This window comes from Marmota flaviventris, chromosome 1, assembly GCF_047511675.1.
Source record: "Marmota flaviventris isolate mMarFla1 chromosome 1, mMarFla1.hap1, whole genome shotgun sequence".
Lineage (NCBI taxonomy): Eukaryota > Metazoa > Chordata > Mammalia > Rodentia > Sciuridae > Marmota > Marmota flaviventris.
The window spans coordinates 214482650-214500087 of NC_092498.1; the positions used below are offsets into that span (position 1 = coordinate 214482650).

Here is a 17438-nt window from a genome sequence, read left to right on the forward strand (position 1 = left end):
CTCGGAGGCTGATCTTTGTATGCAACAGAGGGCAGAGGACTGGGTGGTTCCTTAAGTGGTTATTACAAATATATGCACATGATTCCTCCATAACAAGCCTTAAGGGTCAGAGATATAAGACGGTGAGAATCACAGAGCTCTCAACACCCAGCCTCCCAGCTGCCCTCCCCAGGGAAGGCGCTGAATTGGCTATTCTCCAGAAAGACAAAGACTGTGGCCCTCAGACTTAGTGCACACATCAATTACTGAAAGGCCCTGTTAGAACACACATCCTGGTCCTTCCCTAGACTTTCAGACTTCCTAGGCTTGGCCTGTGGTCCTAGGAGTTCTGTTCTACCAAGTCTCTAGGTGATGCTGCTGCTGGCCCAGGAACTCCACTTGGAGAACCCCCCAGTGTAGTGCACTGATTGTGAAGAGCCCAATGGATGGCAGTTCTTCTGATATCATTGCCCAGAAGTTCCTAGTGTGAGCAAAGTGAGAAAAAACAACCATCAGGCCAGAGTCAAGGGCATTTGTTGTAGGACCTTTAGGTATTACAATAGCCAGAGACCCAGGGGACAGGAGCCACTGTAATGTGTTGTGACAGAAGGGGAGGAGGACAGAATTTAAAAATGAGAAAATCACAACTGTCCATGTTGTTCTCCACAAATTGGGATTGGTGGAATCAGAAAGCCAACTGATAGGTCTGAACGTCTATTGGCTGTTGTTGATGATCAGCCGTGGACACAAGAGTAATCGAGGGTAAAAGTGCTGTAGCTGCTATGGCTTGGCCCAGTCCCAAATATTCAGTGGAGCAGATGCAAGGGCCCTCCACCCTGGAATCCTTCCCAGCTCCCTTTAAAGGGCTCTGAGACAAGGTGCAGTCACTCTGCAATCTAAGTCCACACATGTGCAATTCCAAATGTAGAGTTCCCTACTGTGTGACCACAGTGGTTTGTCATTCAATACTGGTGGGGGTAGGATGGCATGGTGGGGGCAATGGGGACTTTGGACAATTTGGATCCAACATTTACTAACCCATACAGCTGTGCAACTTTCAGGACATTACTCAACTTCTATATGACTCTGCTCCTTCACCTGTAATAGGAGAACTAAAAATAGATCAACTAACAATTAAAAGCTGTGTTTTATTGTTTTTTTATTTGCTCTTTTTTAGATACATGATAGTAGCGTGTATTTTGACATATTATACATACACAGAGTGTAACTTATTCTAATAGGAAATATTTTTAAAAAGGCATTAAGAAAATAAATAGTCATTGTGGTACATGCAGGGGGAATCACAAGTTCAAAGTCAGCCTCAGCAACTTAGTGAGGTCCTAAGCAACTTAGATGTTGTCTTGAATAAATGAATAAATCAATAAATAAGTAAATGAATCCAGGCTGAGGATGTAGAAGAGTGGTGGTTAGTAACCCCCCGCCGCCCCCCGTGTCAATCCCTGCTACCAAAATAAGAAGAAAAAAAATAGTGTAGAGACAAGGAGAAGGGAGATAAATCAATAGTAAACTGAGTTCTTATATCTGGATTGCATGATAAATAAATGACTTTTTTTCAGATTTGTATGTTTGTATAAATTCCAGCAGAAACGAGGACAAAAGGAAGAAGAAAATCAAGAGAAGAAGAGGAGACTTGATTTAATGAATATTTAGTATGGTGGGCTGAGACAGACCACACACAAATAGTACATTTCTGATTATGTGGAGGCAAGTTAACTGTGCACCCCAAGTTCACTACTGTGGTGCTGCAGTTGCAAGAATGACTGTGGAATTGGTGCTGAAGCAGACACATTTCTGTGTATATGTATTACTCTGAATTGTCTCAGACATTTCAGATATTCCTCAAATCACCATTAGTGGGTGATATTTTTCTAAGAATTTTATAAATATAAAAATGAAAATTAGGGCTGGGGAGATAGCTAATTTGGGAAGTGCTTGCCTTGCATGCGCAAGGGCCTGGGTTCAATAAATACCCAGAGCCATCAAAATAATAATAAAAAAAAAGAAAAGAAAAAAGGAGCATTTAAAAATGAAAATCAGATTTGAGTTAGTTGGTAAGTAACAGAGTAATTATAGGAGACTGTGGTTCAATACCAAGCTACTTGTGTTAAAAGCCCCCACTTAAATCCTTGGCTCTGAGAACTGAACACGGAGGGAGTCGGGATTCCTGCCGCACCCAGTGCTCAGTGCTCTTGTGAGCAGCTGGGTGGCTTCTTCACCAGAAGATTCAGAACAGGCACAGCCACAGTGGGAACAGGACTCTTTACTGGAGCCTCTTGCTGGGGCAGAAGGAGACAGCACTGCCCAAGAGTGTGCAGCTGCCCCCAACAGGAAGGGCGCTGGCTTCCCAGCTGGGGTGGCTGGTGGGGCTGGAGGTGGGAGTGCAGGGGCCTCAGCTGCCTGTCAGGGGGGGTTTCCTCCCCAGGGAGCACTCCCACTTCCAGGGAGGGCAGAGTCTGCATCCTGTGCCTGAGGTCACCTCCCCCATGCCCCTGCCACACCCTGCAGGAGCTTCTCTGCCCTGGGGTGAGGATGAGCAGCAGCAGCTGTCAGAGGACTCCCAGGTGTGGGGTGGGGGGAAGCAGCAGCCAGGACAGCCCATCCTCAGGGTCCTGGACTTTGCTGCTTCTGTGACTCCTCAACTGTTCCACCCTCATGTGGTTTATGCTTTCAGAGTCCCTGGGAAGGGGTCCTGACTCAGGGGTGCCCCTGGCATGGGAGTGAGTTTGAGTGACAGGACTGGGAAGGGCACCCACCATGAACCCCGAACAGCTAATTGGCCAGAGCTGCATTTGCCCTTTGTGGTTGGTGAGAGGACCTGAGGGTCTCATCCCCCACCAGGGTTTCACTCTCCTTATCTCAAGGGGTGCTACTTTTTCTGGGAGAACTGACTCACTTTGACTAAGTCTAGGAGCTCATACACAAGACAGTTGGCAGATTCATGAAATGGAAAATGTTCCCAGGGTGAGTTTTCTCAAGGCCCCCTTCATGTCCTTGTTCCTCAGGCTGTAGATGAAGGGGTTCAGCATGGGGGTGACCAGCGCATACATCACAGAGGCCACTGTAGCCTTCCTGGGAGAATCAGTCACTGCAGAACTAAGGTAAACCCCAAGAGCAGTCCCATAGAACAAGGAAACCACCGACAGGTGAGACCCACAGGTAGAAAAAGCTTTGTACCTTCCACCAGTGGACGGGATTCTCAGGATGGAGGAAACAATTCGAGTATATGAAAAAATTATGCCAGACACAGGACCAATACCCAACAGCATGGTTGATAAATAAACCACGATGTTATTGATGAGGGTATTAGAACAGGCCATCTTGAGCATCTGAGTCAGATCACAGAAGAAGTGGGGGATCTCCGAGTGTTTGCAGAAAGACAGACGCAGCAACAGCAGAGTATGCACCAGGGCATCCAAAGTGCTGATGAGCAGACAGATCAGGACCAACAGGACACAGAGGCGGGGGTTCATGATGACCATGTAATACAAGGGGTGGCAGATGGCCACGTAGCGATCATAGGCCATCACGGTCAGCAGTAAATTGTCCATGCATACAAAAACCACGAAAAAGCATAGCTGAGTGAGAAAGCCTACATAGGAGATGGCTTTGCTTTCTGTCTGGATGTTCAGCAGCATCTTAGGGACTAAGGTGGAGGTGCTACAGATGTCAGCCAAGGACAGGTTGGAGAGGAAGAAGTACATGGGGGTGTGGAGGTGGGAGTCAGAGCTGATGGCCAGGATGATGAGCAGGTTTCCAAGCACTGTGACCAGGTACATGGACAGGAACAGTCCAAATAGGATGGGCTGCAGCTCTGGGTCCTCTGAGAGTCCCAGGAGGAGGAATTCTGCTGCAAGTGTTTGGTTTTCTGACTCCATGTGGTTGAGAGATCTGCTGAGGGTAGAGACATGGATACCAATGGAGCACACCAGTTACTACTCGGTGGAAAGAAGTCTTTGGTAATCACTTAAAGTTATGGGTAGTATATAAACCATGATTCTCTTCAGGTTCTCTTACTCATTCTTTCCTTCACCTATTAATTCAAGAATAAGTTTATATAGTGCAATTAATAAGATTAAATGACTTCTTTTTTATAATTGTAAAAACAGCCCTGAAATGAAAATTTGCTATTTTATTTATTGGAAATTTCAGGCCTAAATGCTCTCACGAAATCTAGTATTAAATTGTCATCAATTATTAAGACAGTTTCTTTTCCTAAATCATCTTAAACCTGTTGTGAATGTCGTACTCTGTCTCTGCTCATCAATGCTAGTCTTGGGTGTTGCTGAAAATCACCATCTCAGGTCTTTTCCTGCCTCCTTATGAGAAATGACATCATCTACCCACTCCTTGAAAGATATCAGAGTGTTCATTCATCTCAAGCCATTCCATTGGGATCTATTTAATTTGAAGGGATTTCTTTAGCCACTAAAATCCTTGAACTGATTTTTGTTTGTTTTTTGGGTGTGATGATTTGTGATTTGATCCTAGAATGAGGGATATTTCTAAAAGCACTGAATGAGTCCCCACATTGTATAATTTTTACAAATATCACAGCTCTAATGAAAATGACTATCTGGTCTTTAAAAGAAAAGTAGATTACTGTTTTTTGAAAAGCTGGTTCATTTATTCATTTCTTCAGCCTACCTGGGTATTGGTCAAATCTCAGTGTGATTTTGGTGTGCATTTTCTGGTGGCTAAATACGGTGAACATTTTTTCTTGTACAGTTGGCCATTTGCATTTCCCATTTTGAGAAGTGGGTGTTCAATTCGTTTGACCACTTACCGATTGGGTTATTATTATTCTTTTTTAAAAATTTTGAATTGTTTTTGTTTTGAATTCTAGTACATCTGGGATCACAGCCCTCTTTCAGAGTACAAGCTGGGCACAACTTTCTCCCAGTCTGACAGTTGCCTCTTCACTGTGTTTTATCCCTTGCTGTACAGGACCTTTTTGATTTAATGTCATCCTGTTTATTGATTCCTTCTTTATATCCTGAGCCTGTGGGGTTATTCGGGAAGTCTTTTCAAACACCTAAAAGTAGAAGTATTTGCCGTATTTGTTTCTCATATTTGTAATGTTGTGGTTTTATAGCAAAAAAGGCAGGCATAAAGAATAAAAAGAGCAATAAGTGCTGGTTAGGATGTGGGAAATAAAAGAAACTTTTATACACTGCTGGTGGGGATGTAAATTAGTCCAGCCACTATGGCAATCAGGAAGGAGGTTTTCCTAAAAAAGGTAAAAATGCATCCACCATATGATCCAGCTATAAATAGCCTACCTTGGTATTGGTCAAAAAGGACGAAAGTCATTATAGTTTTGAGATACACAAGTGCCCGTATTTATTGCTGCACAATTCACAATAGCCAATTTGGAAATCAGCCTAGGTGACCATTCTGGGATAAAGAAAAGGTGGTGTATGATTGATATAATTGGAGAGCATGATATTGAGCAAATTGCATGAAACTCAGAGAACAAAGTATCACATATATATACTCACTGATGTGGAAGCTAGAAGGGAAAAAAGGGGACTCCTAAAATTGGAAGGGAAACAAGAAGAACAGAGGAAGCGGATTTGGGAGAGGTCAAGGGGACGTGGGGGGACAGCATTTGGAAACGAAATTAATCAAATAGTGTCTTTATGCAAGCATGACCACAATCAGTCTACCGTTCTGTGTAATCAACATGCACCATTTGTGTAGATTTTCAGACTAATTTTAAAATTTAAGTATTTATCTGAGAATGTGCATGTGGAGGAATCCCAAGGGAAGTGGTGGAGGGGCCTTCAGGAGTCCTGAGAGAACAAGGGAGACTGTCAAGCATGTTTTTCTCTCTGCCTGTACCCTGGTCAGGGTGGGGAAGAGGACAGCTGGAGTAGGCATTGCTGACGCTCAGGCCACTTTAAAGGATCAGAGACCATGGGATGCATTACAAAGTGAGAGAAGAAGAAGAACATTCCTCTACACAGGACGGGGAAATGAAATGGAGCCAAGTTCAGCTGAGTGATTTGAAGGACTAAGCATTGTAGATGTTAATCAGGAGAAGTCTACTGTGCTAGGGACGTGATGTAGAGTCTGGAAATATTAGCTCTAATTATTGCTGCTGTTACTTTACTAACAATGGTATAATTGTTGTAAGAAGAGGAAGTTGTCTTGCTACAACACAGGAGAGAAAAGTTTCAGCTCTGTTTAAAACCTTCCCTTTCCCCAGGATATACTGACACCCGGGCTTCACTGACACTCACTAAAGGCTCTTTAAACATAATGATGTTTATATATTTCCAGAAATAAAAAATGCAATGAGAAAGTCTTCAAACATTTTCTGTTAAAATGTTAAAGATTTTCTCAGAAAATTAAAAACAGAATTAATAAATATGGTCTCAGTGGCATGTATGCCAGCTACTCATGAAGCCAAGGCAGAAATACTTCTAGAGCCCAGGAGTTCAGGCTCAGCGGGGTACGATAGGAAGACCCCATTGAAAACTAAATCATGATTAAAAGAGTGTTAATTGTCATCCTGTAATTACAGTTCTGGGTTTGCTTATCCACAAACAATTGGAAGCAGAGTATTAGATGTGTACCTCACGTTTACTGTAGTGGACTTCTTTCACCATTAGGGGGAGAACTAGAGCTGTGGAGCGAGGCACAGGCAGGAAAATGGGTTTTATTTACAGGTAGCTTTGAGGAATACAGAGGAGAGCTATTTTCTGCCTCAAACCTCCACCTTCCAGGAATCAGGGGCACACAATGCTTTTATAAGACAGATAAAAGGGGGATAAAAGGCAACTGACATGCATATGTAGACTGTGGCAGGCTGCATTCATCAGAAAGGAGCATAGACTGGATTTGGCCAGCCCTGGTCAGGTCCAGCTCTCTCTGCTCAGCATCCAATCTCAGTGTGAAGAAGTTGAGGAGCTAATTTATCAGCAGCATTATTCACGGGACCAGCAAGCATCCAGGTACAGAGGAGTGAAGGCAACCAAGAAGGCTGTGGATAGAGCAGAGTAGCCACTGCCCTCCCCAGAAGGTCGTTTCCCACAACAGGCTGAGCCTGGAGGACCCTGTGCTTGGTGATGTGAGCAGCCACAGAAAGGCAGAGGCTGTCCTGCACTTCCATGGGGCGCCAGGTACTGACATTCACAGAGACGGGGACAGGAGCGGGGCTGTGAGGGCTGGGGGCAGAGAGTGAGGAGTTAGTGTAGATGGATTTGCAGGATGAAAGTGTCCTGAGGATGGACGCGAGTGATGTCCAAAACATCAAGAGCATTCATTCAGGCTGTAATAGTGGCAACTTAAAGTGGTTGTAACCATAGAACTTTTATGTCTATTTTACCACAACTTAAAAATTAATTCGTAAAAAGCATTGGAGGAACACTTTCTGAGTAGCTTCATTGATGTCCCTCTCCTAGATGGAGATTTGTGAAACCACCCACCCCGCATGTCTCCCTCTGCATGCACGGAAACGCCCTTCTCAGGGAAGAGTCCCCCACTCAACCTGGCCCCTCTCTCTCCCTCAGCCAGGAAACTGCAGAGAGGACAACAGTTAGCACCATCGAGGGAGATGCTGATCTTTCCTCTGCCTGTTTTTGGTTAGAATCACAGAAGTGTCCAGCTTAGAATGAGGAGGGCAGTGGGTCTCCTGGAGGAGTGCATGCAAGGACAGGGCTTTCTCACTCACCACCTTGGTCCCCTCCTCACTCCAGCACTTGGAGGAAGGATCTTTGATGGTACAGAGATTCATGTAAGAACTGGATGCTCCTTTTAAGGTCTACAAATGTCTTTAGAAATAAAGGACAGGAAAGATGTGTAATGAGCCCCTGAGGGTTAGAGATTATAAAAAGAAGAACAACAACAAAACTTATGGATTATCACAAAGTCCTCAGCACCCAGCCTCCCAGATCCACACACAGGGGACACAAAAGAGACAAAGAATGACGAGGTGGGTATTCTCCAGAAAGAAGAAGGTTGTTATACCACTGTGGCCCCACAACTGGCATGCAGCTTAATTCCCAAAGGGCTTGTTAAACACACATATTTGAGGTCTATGGGAGAATCTGGCAATGACTAGATCTTCAGAGAGATTCTAGAATTTTCCTTCTGTCACAATTCCAGGTGATGCTGATTCTGTTGGTCCAGGAACTCCACATTGAGAGCCGGGAGTGGAGAACATGGACATTTGAAAGTCTTTCCCACACGGCAATGAACGTAAAATTGCTGCTAAGTAGTTCCTGGTGTCAGGAAACCTAAAAACAAATTCATAATCAGCTTCAGATAAAAGGAGTTCTTTCTATTTCTTTTAAGGAATTGCAATAGCTGGAGACCCAGAGTCTGTCACTGGAAGAGGACTGAGCAGTTCCTGGAGAGGAGGCCTGGACTCAGGATGAGTAGGGTCCTTGACACACATGATGGGAAAGAATTTCAGCCCATTTCAGTCAGAGACATGGAGATTCATTTAGGAAAGCAGATGCACATACCAGGTATCAGGGAAAGCTCGGTCCTATAGGTAGGACCTAATAGGAGACAGAGTATTAACCTGTCTAATACCTGGAGACAGGGTATTAACAAGAAACGGATGGAGGACAAGACAGAGACCAGTCTTGTCCTTGTTTACAATAAATCCCACTACCATGAGAACCTCAGGCACTGGGGACATCACCATGACAACTCCTGTCACTGAGGACTTATCACCGTGACAACTCTTGCCATAGGTTCAAATTTTAACACGATTAACGGAAATAAAATGGATAGTATTCTAATTATGTTTTCTAAAGTAACCAATGGTGGAGGGGGGATTGGAAAATATTTAAATCAGGTATCTGAAGACAACCAATTGGAGAAAATGGAGTGAGGTCTTCAATCAGGTCTGTATAGGCAAGAGAACACCCCACAGTTCAGGATATATGTAGACTCTAATTCCAGACATTGGGGTCTTGAGCCCCCGTCTGGGCCCACTGTGTTCTACCTAATGGAGTACCATCTTTACCTTCAATAAACTCTGTTACTTCTTGGTGTCTTGCTCAGTTCTTTGTTCCTGACCCCAAGGTCCTGGACTTCAACTGGAAATCCCAATGGCAACAGTTCCTGTCCCTGATGCTGATTCAATAACCAGGACAAGGTTTTTAGAAAAAAAAAAAAAAAGGAAGAAAGAAATTTGACTGCTTTGCTAGCAAAGGAGATCTTCAAGAGCCTCCTCACATCACAGAGGCTGCCATTGCACCTGCTGGGGACAGAGGGCTTTAGAGGGGATGCAGGGTTCCTCTCCAGATATTATTCTGTATAGTGCATAAGGCGATGAACAATGCATGGATTAACCCTGGGTGAATACGGGGTACCTTTCAGGATTACAGATTTCCCTAAAATTTGAGAAAGAATGGTCTGAGAAAGAGACTCACTTGGGTGTGACTAGTCTAGAGAGACCTGTGGATCTTTACAATGACAGCCCTGTCCTTCCTTTGATCTGCTTTCTACCTGATGTTCTTTTCTAATGTTTTATATTCTACTAAAAGTCTAGGAGTAAGTGGTATGTGTTCTGAGGACAAGGGACAGGGAATGACAAAAATTCCACCTGGACAAGTTGTTGGGAACACACTATGACAGGTGGAGGCCAGTGGCAGTTTGTGGAGCCCAAGGTCTGTTGCATTCTGCTGTTCATCTGCTGTGTGTATAGGAAGGGGAAGCAATGGCCCAGGACACACCAGTTCCACAACACTGTGCCTGGCACAGTGACACCTGCTGTAATCCCAGGGACTCTGGACTCTGAGAAAGGAAGATTGACAGTTTGAGTCAACCTGGGTAACTGAGGAGAACCTGTCCCAAATAATTGAAACAAAACAAAACAGACAGGCAGAGCGCTATCCTAGCATGTGCAAGGCCCTGGGTTCAACCCACAAACCTCTCAGCTCACAAAATGAACTCCCCTGAGGATGTCCACGGAGCTCCCAGGCTCTCCTTGAGGGGCTCTAAATGAATGAATCGCCATTCATGATCTCGGCTCACACAGGGGTAAATTCAGAGAGTTCCTTGCTGTGTAACCAGGACGACTTATAGATTCACTGCTTGTTCAGGCAGCATGGCGTGGTGGGCACAGTATGGACTGTGGGTGGTCAGTGTCCAGACCTCTATTAACCCTCATGAGCTGTGCAATAATGGAGATATAAATCAACCTCTCTGTGCCTCTGCATACCTATCTATAGCACAGGAACTAACATTAATTCATTTAAAAAATTAAAAACAGAATATAAATAAAGGTAGACGCAAGAATCACTGTGTAGAGACAAGGGGAGGACAGGACCCCAGAGAGCTGAACCAGGCACCCCTGGTGGGATCTGGGAGGGGTTCCTGAGGGCCCAATGTGAGCTGAGGGTGTGTGCAGGGCAGGGGTGAAGACTGAGAGTCCAGCACTTTCCTCTTTGGCCTGGTAGAAACAAGGGTGAATGGGAAGTAAGCCACCTGCAAGTATGGACTGCTCCAGGCTCCCGTCATCTGGAGAACCCAGGGAAGCCTGTGTAACTGCACTGGGTTCCCGTCAGGCAGAGCAGACCCTACTGCAAACGAAGCTCAGAGATGACAAAGGTGATTTCATAAACATGAAAAATCCATGGTAATCACAAGAGAGGCAATTCTGAATTTGTACCCACCTGATGGTTACTTGAATGAATTTTTACTATAGACAAGCAAAATAATATCCTGGGTGAATTCACCACACATCTTCTCATAATTGTTCACCAAGGAGACTAATAAAATCAGAAAGCATCGCCCAGATTTGAATATGATTTTCAAGTTGGATGATGGGAAATGCAGAGAACTGTAACTATAGGATCCATATGTCTTTTAATCTCAGGTAGCTGGGAGACTGAAGCAGGAGGATTTCAAGTTCAAGGCCAGCCTTGTCAATAGTGGTTGACTTTGTCACAAAATAAAAAATGAAAAATGTTATAGCTCAGTGGTACAATGCTTCACATTTCTACCTGTGGACCAGATAAACAACAATAGCAAAAAGAAAAAGAAAAAAAGAAGGAAGGAAAAAAAAAGACTATGTATATACTTAATCAGCACAGATGGACTCTTTACTAAAATATGAACAAAAGCAATATGTAGGCAACTTTTTTGTTTTGTTTTGTTTTGTTTTTTTTGGTATCAGGGATTAAACCCAGAGGCACAAAACCACTGAGCAACAGCCCCAGCAATGATCAGTTTATATTTTGAGATGGGATCTTACTGAGTTGTTTGTGGCCTTGGTATATTGCTAAGGATGGTCTTGAACTTGAAATATCCTGCATCACTACCTGCAATCATTGGGATTACAGGCAAATACCACCATGCCCAATTATAGGCATATTTTAAAATACAAAGAATTAAAATTATATGGGCAGTATATTCTCTGACCACAATGCAACAATGTCAAGATAAATCACAGAAGCATGAAAAGGGACCCTCCTTGAGTCTGAATACTGAGAAATGCATTTCTATATCATACATAAATTACATAAGAAAACATAATGGATTTTTTGCAAGTTCAGTTATCTTTATAAATTCTGGCAGAAAGGAGGAGAAAATCAAGAGGAAATTGATGATAACTGAAAGGGAAAGGGGTGAGGTGAGAAGTGATTTAGTGAGGATTAAGTGGTTCAGTGGAAGAGGGCATGTCTCACATGTGCAGGGCCTGTGTTCAATCCCCAGAACCACACTTCCTGATAAAATTTCATTAATATTTGATGTAGAAGAAAGAAAACATCTACTACAATTTTACTAATACAGGATGTACACCAATAACTACTGCTTTAATTCTACTTGCTTAATGCAATCAATTTTAGTGTATATACCAGACACTAAAATATCTCTCACACACATATAAGACAGATATAGTCCCTAAATAACTACCAACGTGTGACACTTGTCTGACCCTTTCACAGGTGTGGAAACTGAACTCAGAGAGTCAAGGTAATGGGTCTGTGGTATGGAGTAAAACACAGGAAAACAGGATTTCTTACAAAGCTATTTTCTTAAAGCACCTAGTTGACCATTGGCTAGGAAAACAGGAATAAGTCAGACTCAGGGATTCTGGCATACTGCTTTTTTGTTTTGTTTTGCTTTTTAGTTGTAGATAGACACAATATTTATTTATTTGCTTTTATTTTTATGTGGTTCTGGGGATCGAACCCTCACGCATGCTAGACAAGCGCTCTACCCCTGAGCCACAACCCTGGGCCATGGATACTGTTTTAATTGCAGTGACTGAAATGACCGAAAAGAACAACACAGAGGAGAAAAGGTTTATTTTGGGCTCATGTCTTTTGAGGTGCAGTCCATAGTTGTCCACGTTCATATCTGTGGACTAGAGGTTAAGTCAGAGCAGCATGGCAGAGAAAGCTTCTTGGCTGATGATTGACTGATGGCAGCCAGAATGGAGACGGAGAGAGGGACCCGAGATGAAATTTGTCATTCAAGGACATGCCTCCAGTGATATACTCAACCTAGCCATATCCCACCTGTTCTACAATTACCTCCCAGTAATATATTAAATTATTAATGAATTAATCCACGAATACGGTTACCATCTCATATTGTGTTCATATCACCTCTGACACTCCTGCATTGCCACATGAGCTTTTATGGGGACATCACATATCCAAACCATAATATATGCCCAATGTTTCATGGTCTATGACTCACTCTAGAAGGCCACACCAGGACATGTGACAGATCACAAGAAAGAAAATACTCCTAAGATGAGTTTTCTCAAGGCGCCCTTCATGTCCTTGTTCCTCAGGCTGTAAATGAAGGGGTTCAGCATGGGAGTGACCACAGTGTACATCACCGAGGCCATGGCACTCATTCTGGGAGAATCAGTAAGAGCAGAACTCAGGTAAACCCAAATAGAAGCCCCATAGAACAGGGAAACCACAGACAGGTGAGTCCCACAGGTAGAAAAAGCTTTATACTTTCCACCAGTAGATGGGATTCTCAGGATGGAAGAGACAATTCGAGCATATGAGAAAATTATCCCAGAGACAGGACCAAAACCCAAGAGGATGGTTGCTAACAATAAAATAGTGTTATTGATGAGGGTATTAGAACAGGCTACCTTGAGGATCTGAGTCAGATCACAGAAGAAGTGGGGGATCTCCAGGTGTTTGCAGAAAGACAGACGCAGCAACATCAGAGCATGCACCAGGGCATCCACAGTGCTGATGAGCAGACAGATCAGAACCAGCAGGACACAGAGGCGGGGATTCATGATGACCATGTAATGCAAGGGGTGGCAGATGGCCACATAGCGATCATAGGCCATCACGGTCAGCAGTAAATTGTCCATACATAGAAAAACCATGAAAAAATATGCCTGAGTGAGGCAGCCTGCATAAGAGATGGCTTTGCTTTCTGTCTGGATGTTCAGCAGCATATTAGGGACTAAGGTGGAGGTGCTACAGATGTCAGTGAGGGCCAGGTTGGAGAGGAAGAAGTACATGGGGGTGTGGAGGTGGGAGTCAGAGCTGACGGCCAGGATGATAAGCAGATTCCCAACAACGGTGACCAGGTATATGGTCAGCAGCAGGCCAAAGAGGATGGGCTGCAGCTCTGGGTCCTCTGAGAGTCCCAGGAGGAGGAATTCTGCAATCTGTGTTAGATTTTCTGGCTCCATGTTGTTGAAGACCCTGCTGGAGGACAGGGACAAGGTGACAATGGAATACAGAGAGATCAGTGTGGGACAGAGGACTTTGGTCCATGACTTAAAATCTGAAATCTTTAAGAAATTCTTCTCTTGGGATTCTCCTACTCACTTCTTCCTTTACCCACTAATTCTTGACTAAGTTTTTACATTCTAATACAGAAAATTAAGTGTGTGCATTTTTAATACCACAATTCAATAATAAACATGTGGTATTTATATTTGAGAACCTATGAAGTTTGAACGCTATCTTTAAATCTAGTCTTAAACTCTAGTAGTTCCTTAATAAAGCATCCAACTTGGTCAGATGACAACATTTTACTATAGAAGCTCAAGCATGTAGCTCATATAATTTCTCTGAATATTTTCATCTTTTCTAATTTTAGGTATATGCTAAAAATTGTAATCTCACATTCTCTACTACCTTATTGTAAGAAATGATATCATTCTTGTATTTATTCAAATATTACATATTTCAAAACCACACCAACCAACTCCTTTGGGGCCTATATAATTTCAATTAACAATATTTTGCCACAGAACCTCCAGTGTGTAGTTCACATAATTTCTCTGTATATGCTCATCTTTTCTGATTTCAGGTATCACTAAAAATTATAACCTTACATGCTTTACTATGTTATTGTAATAAATCCCATTATTCATGCATTTATTCAAATATTTTATATTTTAAGTCTGCCTCAATGAACTCTTTTGGGTTCTATAAAATTTTAATTATTGGGTCCCTAGATTTTCTATTTTTCTTTTTGAATGGTGATTCATCATATTTCTTATATTCCTACATGAAGTTCATTATCAAAAAGCTGAGTCTATATTTTGCCTACTAGAGAAACATTACACCCAAAGTAGAAATTCCCACTTCCCAACCTCTCTTTTAGTGGTGCTGGCAACTCACCACAGATGGACACCACCCTCTCTCCCTTTGTATTTTCTACTTGGAGACAGGGTGTCATTTAGTAGCTCAGGCTGCCCTCCAGTTTGTGATCCCCCTGCCTCCGCTCCCAGGAAAGGGAAAGATATGTGTGGCCCACTGTGCCAAGCTATCATCTGATCTTTAAAACAAAAATAAGTTGCTACACCTTCTAGTGCTCACTGTGCCTTCCCAGAGCCTCAGTATCTGGCCCTTCTAATACTTTCACATGTGCTGATGAACTCCTAGCCATCCTTACCTTTCATAGCAGGCAGAAAATCCGCAAGATTGAAAAATTCTAAGAGCAAATATATTACTGAACAAGGTTTTGCCATGTCAAAATGAAACTATTCTAGTCAGGCCATGGTGGCGCACGCCTGTGATCCCAAAGGCTTGGGAGACTGAAGTAGGAGAATCAAGAGTTCAAAGCCAGCCTCAGAAAAAGCAAGGTGCTAAGCAACTCATTTATACTCTGTCTCTAAATAAAATGCAAAATAGGGCTGGAGAGTTGCTCAGTGGTCGAGTGCCCTTGAATTCAATCCCTGGTACACCCCCACCCCCATTGCCAAAAATGAAACTCTTCTAGTTCTATGCGTGCTGCTGGAAATGAGAGAAAATGAAATAAGCCAGTCAGGAAGAAAAAAAAAAGAATACTACTTGTTCTCACTCATATATAAAGGCTGGAAAATTGAGGTCCTGGAAAGAGAGAGTAGAGTAGTGATCACTGAAGCCCAGGACAGGAGGGAGTCAGGAGAAACAAGAGGTCAGATACAATGTACCAAATACAGGTGGGTGGGATAAATACGTTTTGATGTTTTACAGTATTGTAGGGTGACTATGGTTTGCAAAACCTGCTACAATTTTTCAGATATTATTCTGACACTGGCATTTGAATACAGAAGTACTCAGAAGACATTGATTATATTCCCAGGCATTTTATTTTTATGTTGAAAGATAGACTTGCTAATTTTCCAAGGCTGGCATTGAACTTGAGAGCCTCCTGCTTCAGCTGGTGAGAAGCTGGGATCACAGGTATTTGTCAGTGAGCACAGTGTATTACACATTTTATAATGAACTGGAAGAGATGAGTTCAAAAGTTCCTAGCCCATGGAAATGAGCAATGTTTAAGGAGATGGAAATCCCAATAACCTTGATCTGATTATTGTACTTTGTGCATATATTTCTACTATCTCTGTTATCTACATAGACCTAAAACAAGGTACACTAAATATATGTCCAAATTTTATGTGTTAATTAAAAATTTAAAAATGTAACCGATGTGATTCTGCAATCTGTAATTGGGGTAAAAATGGGAGTTCATAACCCACTTGAATCTAATGTATGAAATATGATATGTCAAGAGCTTTGTAATGTTTTGAACAACCAATAAAAAAAAATTAAAAAAAATAGACAACCGAAATTATTCATCTAAAATGTGAGCTTTGGAAGGGTGCATACTCATAATGCAAGTGGAGGGAGGGTGGCAGGCACTGTCTCTGGAGAGAGCAAAGGAGCGGAGCAAGCAGTCTTCCCTGTGCATTCATCTGGCTGGGGAGGGAAAGGGCACTGCAGGATCAGCCAACTCTAACTTCCAGGCCAGTGTTGGGATCACAGACCACAGGATGTTTATGAAGCAAAGGAAGAAGGACATTAATTTATTAAAATGGAGAGAAAAGAGGCTCGGCAATGTTTGTGTGCTTCCAATGACTAAGGCTCAGTAGCTAAGTTATTGCTGCTGTTATTTTTATTAGGAATAGTAAGGTTAAAGATGCAGCAGCAGAAGATTTGGTACCACAGGGAGCGGCCTGGAGCAGGAGAGGAAAGGTGCAGCGAGGTGTGGGATGGTCCCTGGGCCTCGCTTTCCTGACCCACAGGCTGTGAGCTGCCTCACTATTCCTCACTGAACACTCTGGATGCATGAATGGAATGCACACTTGAAAATTTAAAAATCCAAGAGTGGAGTCTTGACCATTTTCTGTGTTACAATATTGAAAATTTCCTTGGAAATTTAGAAAAGGATTTCTAAAGGATTCAGCAATTCTACCTCTGTGTCAGGGTTTCTACCTATACTCATCAAAACCAGGGTGTCAAAGAGATATTTGTACACACTTGTTCCTAGCACCATTGTTCACAAGAGCCAGAGGGTGGGAGAAACCCCAGCACCCATGCACAGACAAAAGGGCACACATAGGGCTCTATGCAGACAGTGAATTAAGTAAGGTTCAGCATTTAAAAGGGAGGAAACCTTTCTTTTTCTTTTTCTTTTTTAATTCTTTGTTAACATTCTGCAGATGAAGGAGTATTTAACACCTTTCAGCCAAAGACACCACCTCCTCCTGTTCTTGGGAGCATCACCTCCATGTTCAGTTCAGAAATGTCCTGGACCAGGCAAGGCAGGACCAAGGCTTCAGTACTCACCAGCTCTGTCCCTCTACTTCAGTATCCTGGGGGCTGATCCTTGCATGCAACAGAGGGCAGAGAGGACTGGGTGGTTCTCTAAGTGGTTCTTCCAAATAAATGGACAGGATTCTTCCATAATGAACCCCAAGGGGATAGAGATACAAGACAGTGAGAATCACAGAGCTCTCGATACCCAACCTCCCAGTTGCTATCTCCAGAGAACAAAACAGAGGGAGGGTGCTATATTGGCTATTCTTCAGAAAGACAAAGATTGCTCTTCCACTGTGGCCCTCAGACTTAGTGCACACATCAATTACTGAGAGGCCCTGTCAGAGTACACATCCTGGTCCTTCCCTAGAGTCTCAGATTACCATTTCCACACCTATACAACACTCAGAGAAATGTTTTGTTTATTTATTTTGGTAGTGGGGATTGAAGGCAGGG

At 43.0% G+C, this 17438-nt stretch overlaps 2 protein-coding genes across 2 annotated transcripts; both read right to left on the bottom strand.

Moving 5' to 3' along the window:
* Positions 1-2936: 2936 nt before the first annotated feature.
* LOC139702385 (olfactory receptor 7D4-like) lies at positions 2937-3875 on the bottom strand. Its single transcript, XM_071603440.1, has one exon. It carries the CDS (start codon positions 3873-3875, stop codon positions 2937-2939), a length of 939 nt encoding a protein of 312 aa, XP_071459541.1.
* Positions 3876-12700: 8825 nt separating this feature from the next.
* Positions 12701-13639, bottom strand: LOC114107538 (olfactory receptor 7D4-like). Its single transcript, XM_027954954.2, has one exon. It carries the CDS (start codon positions 13637-13639, stop codon positions 12701-12703), a length of 939 nt encoding a protein of 312 aa, XP_027810755.2.
* Between the last annotated feature and the right edge of the window lie 3799 nt (positions 13640-17438).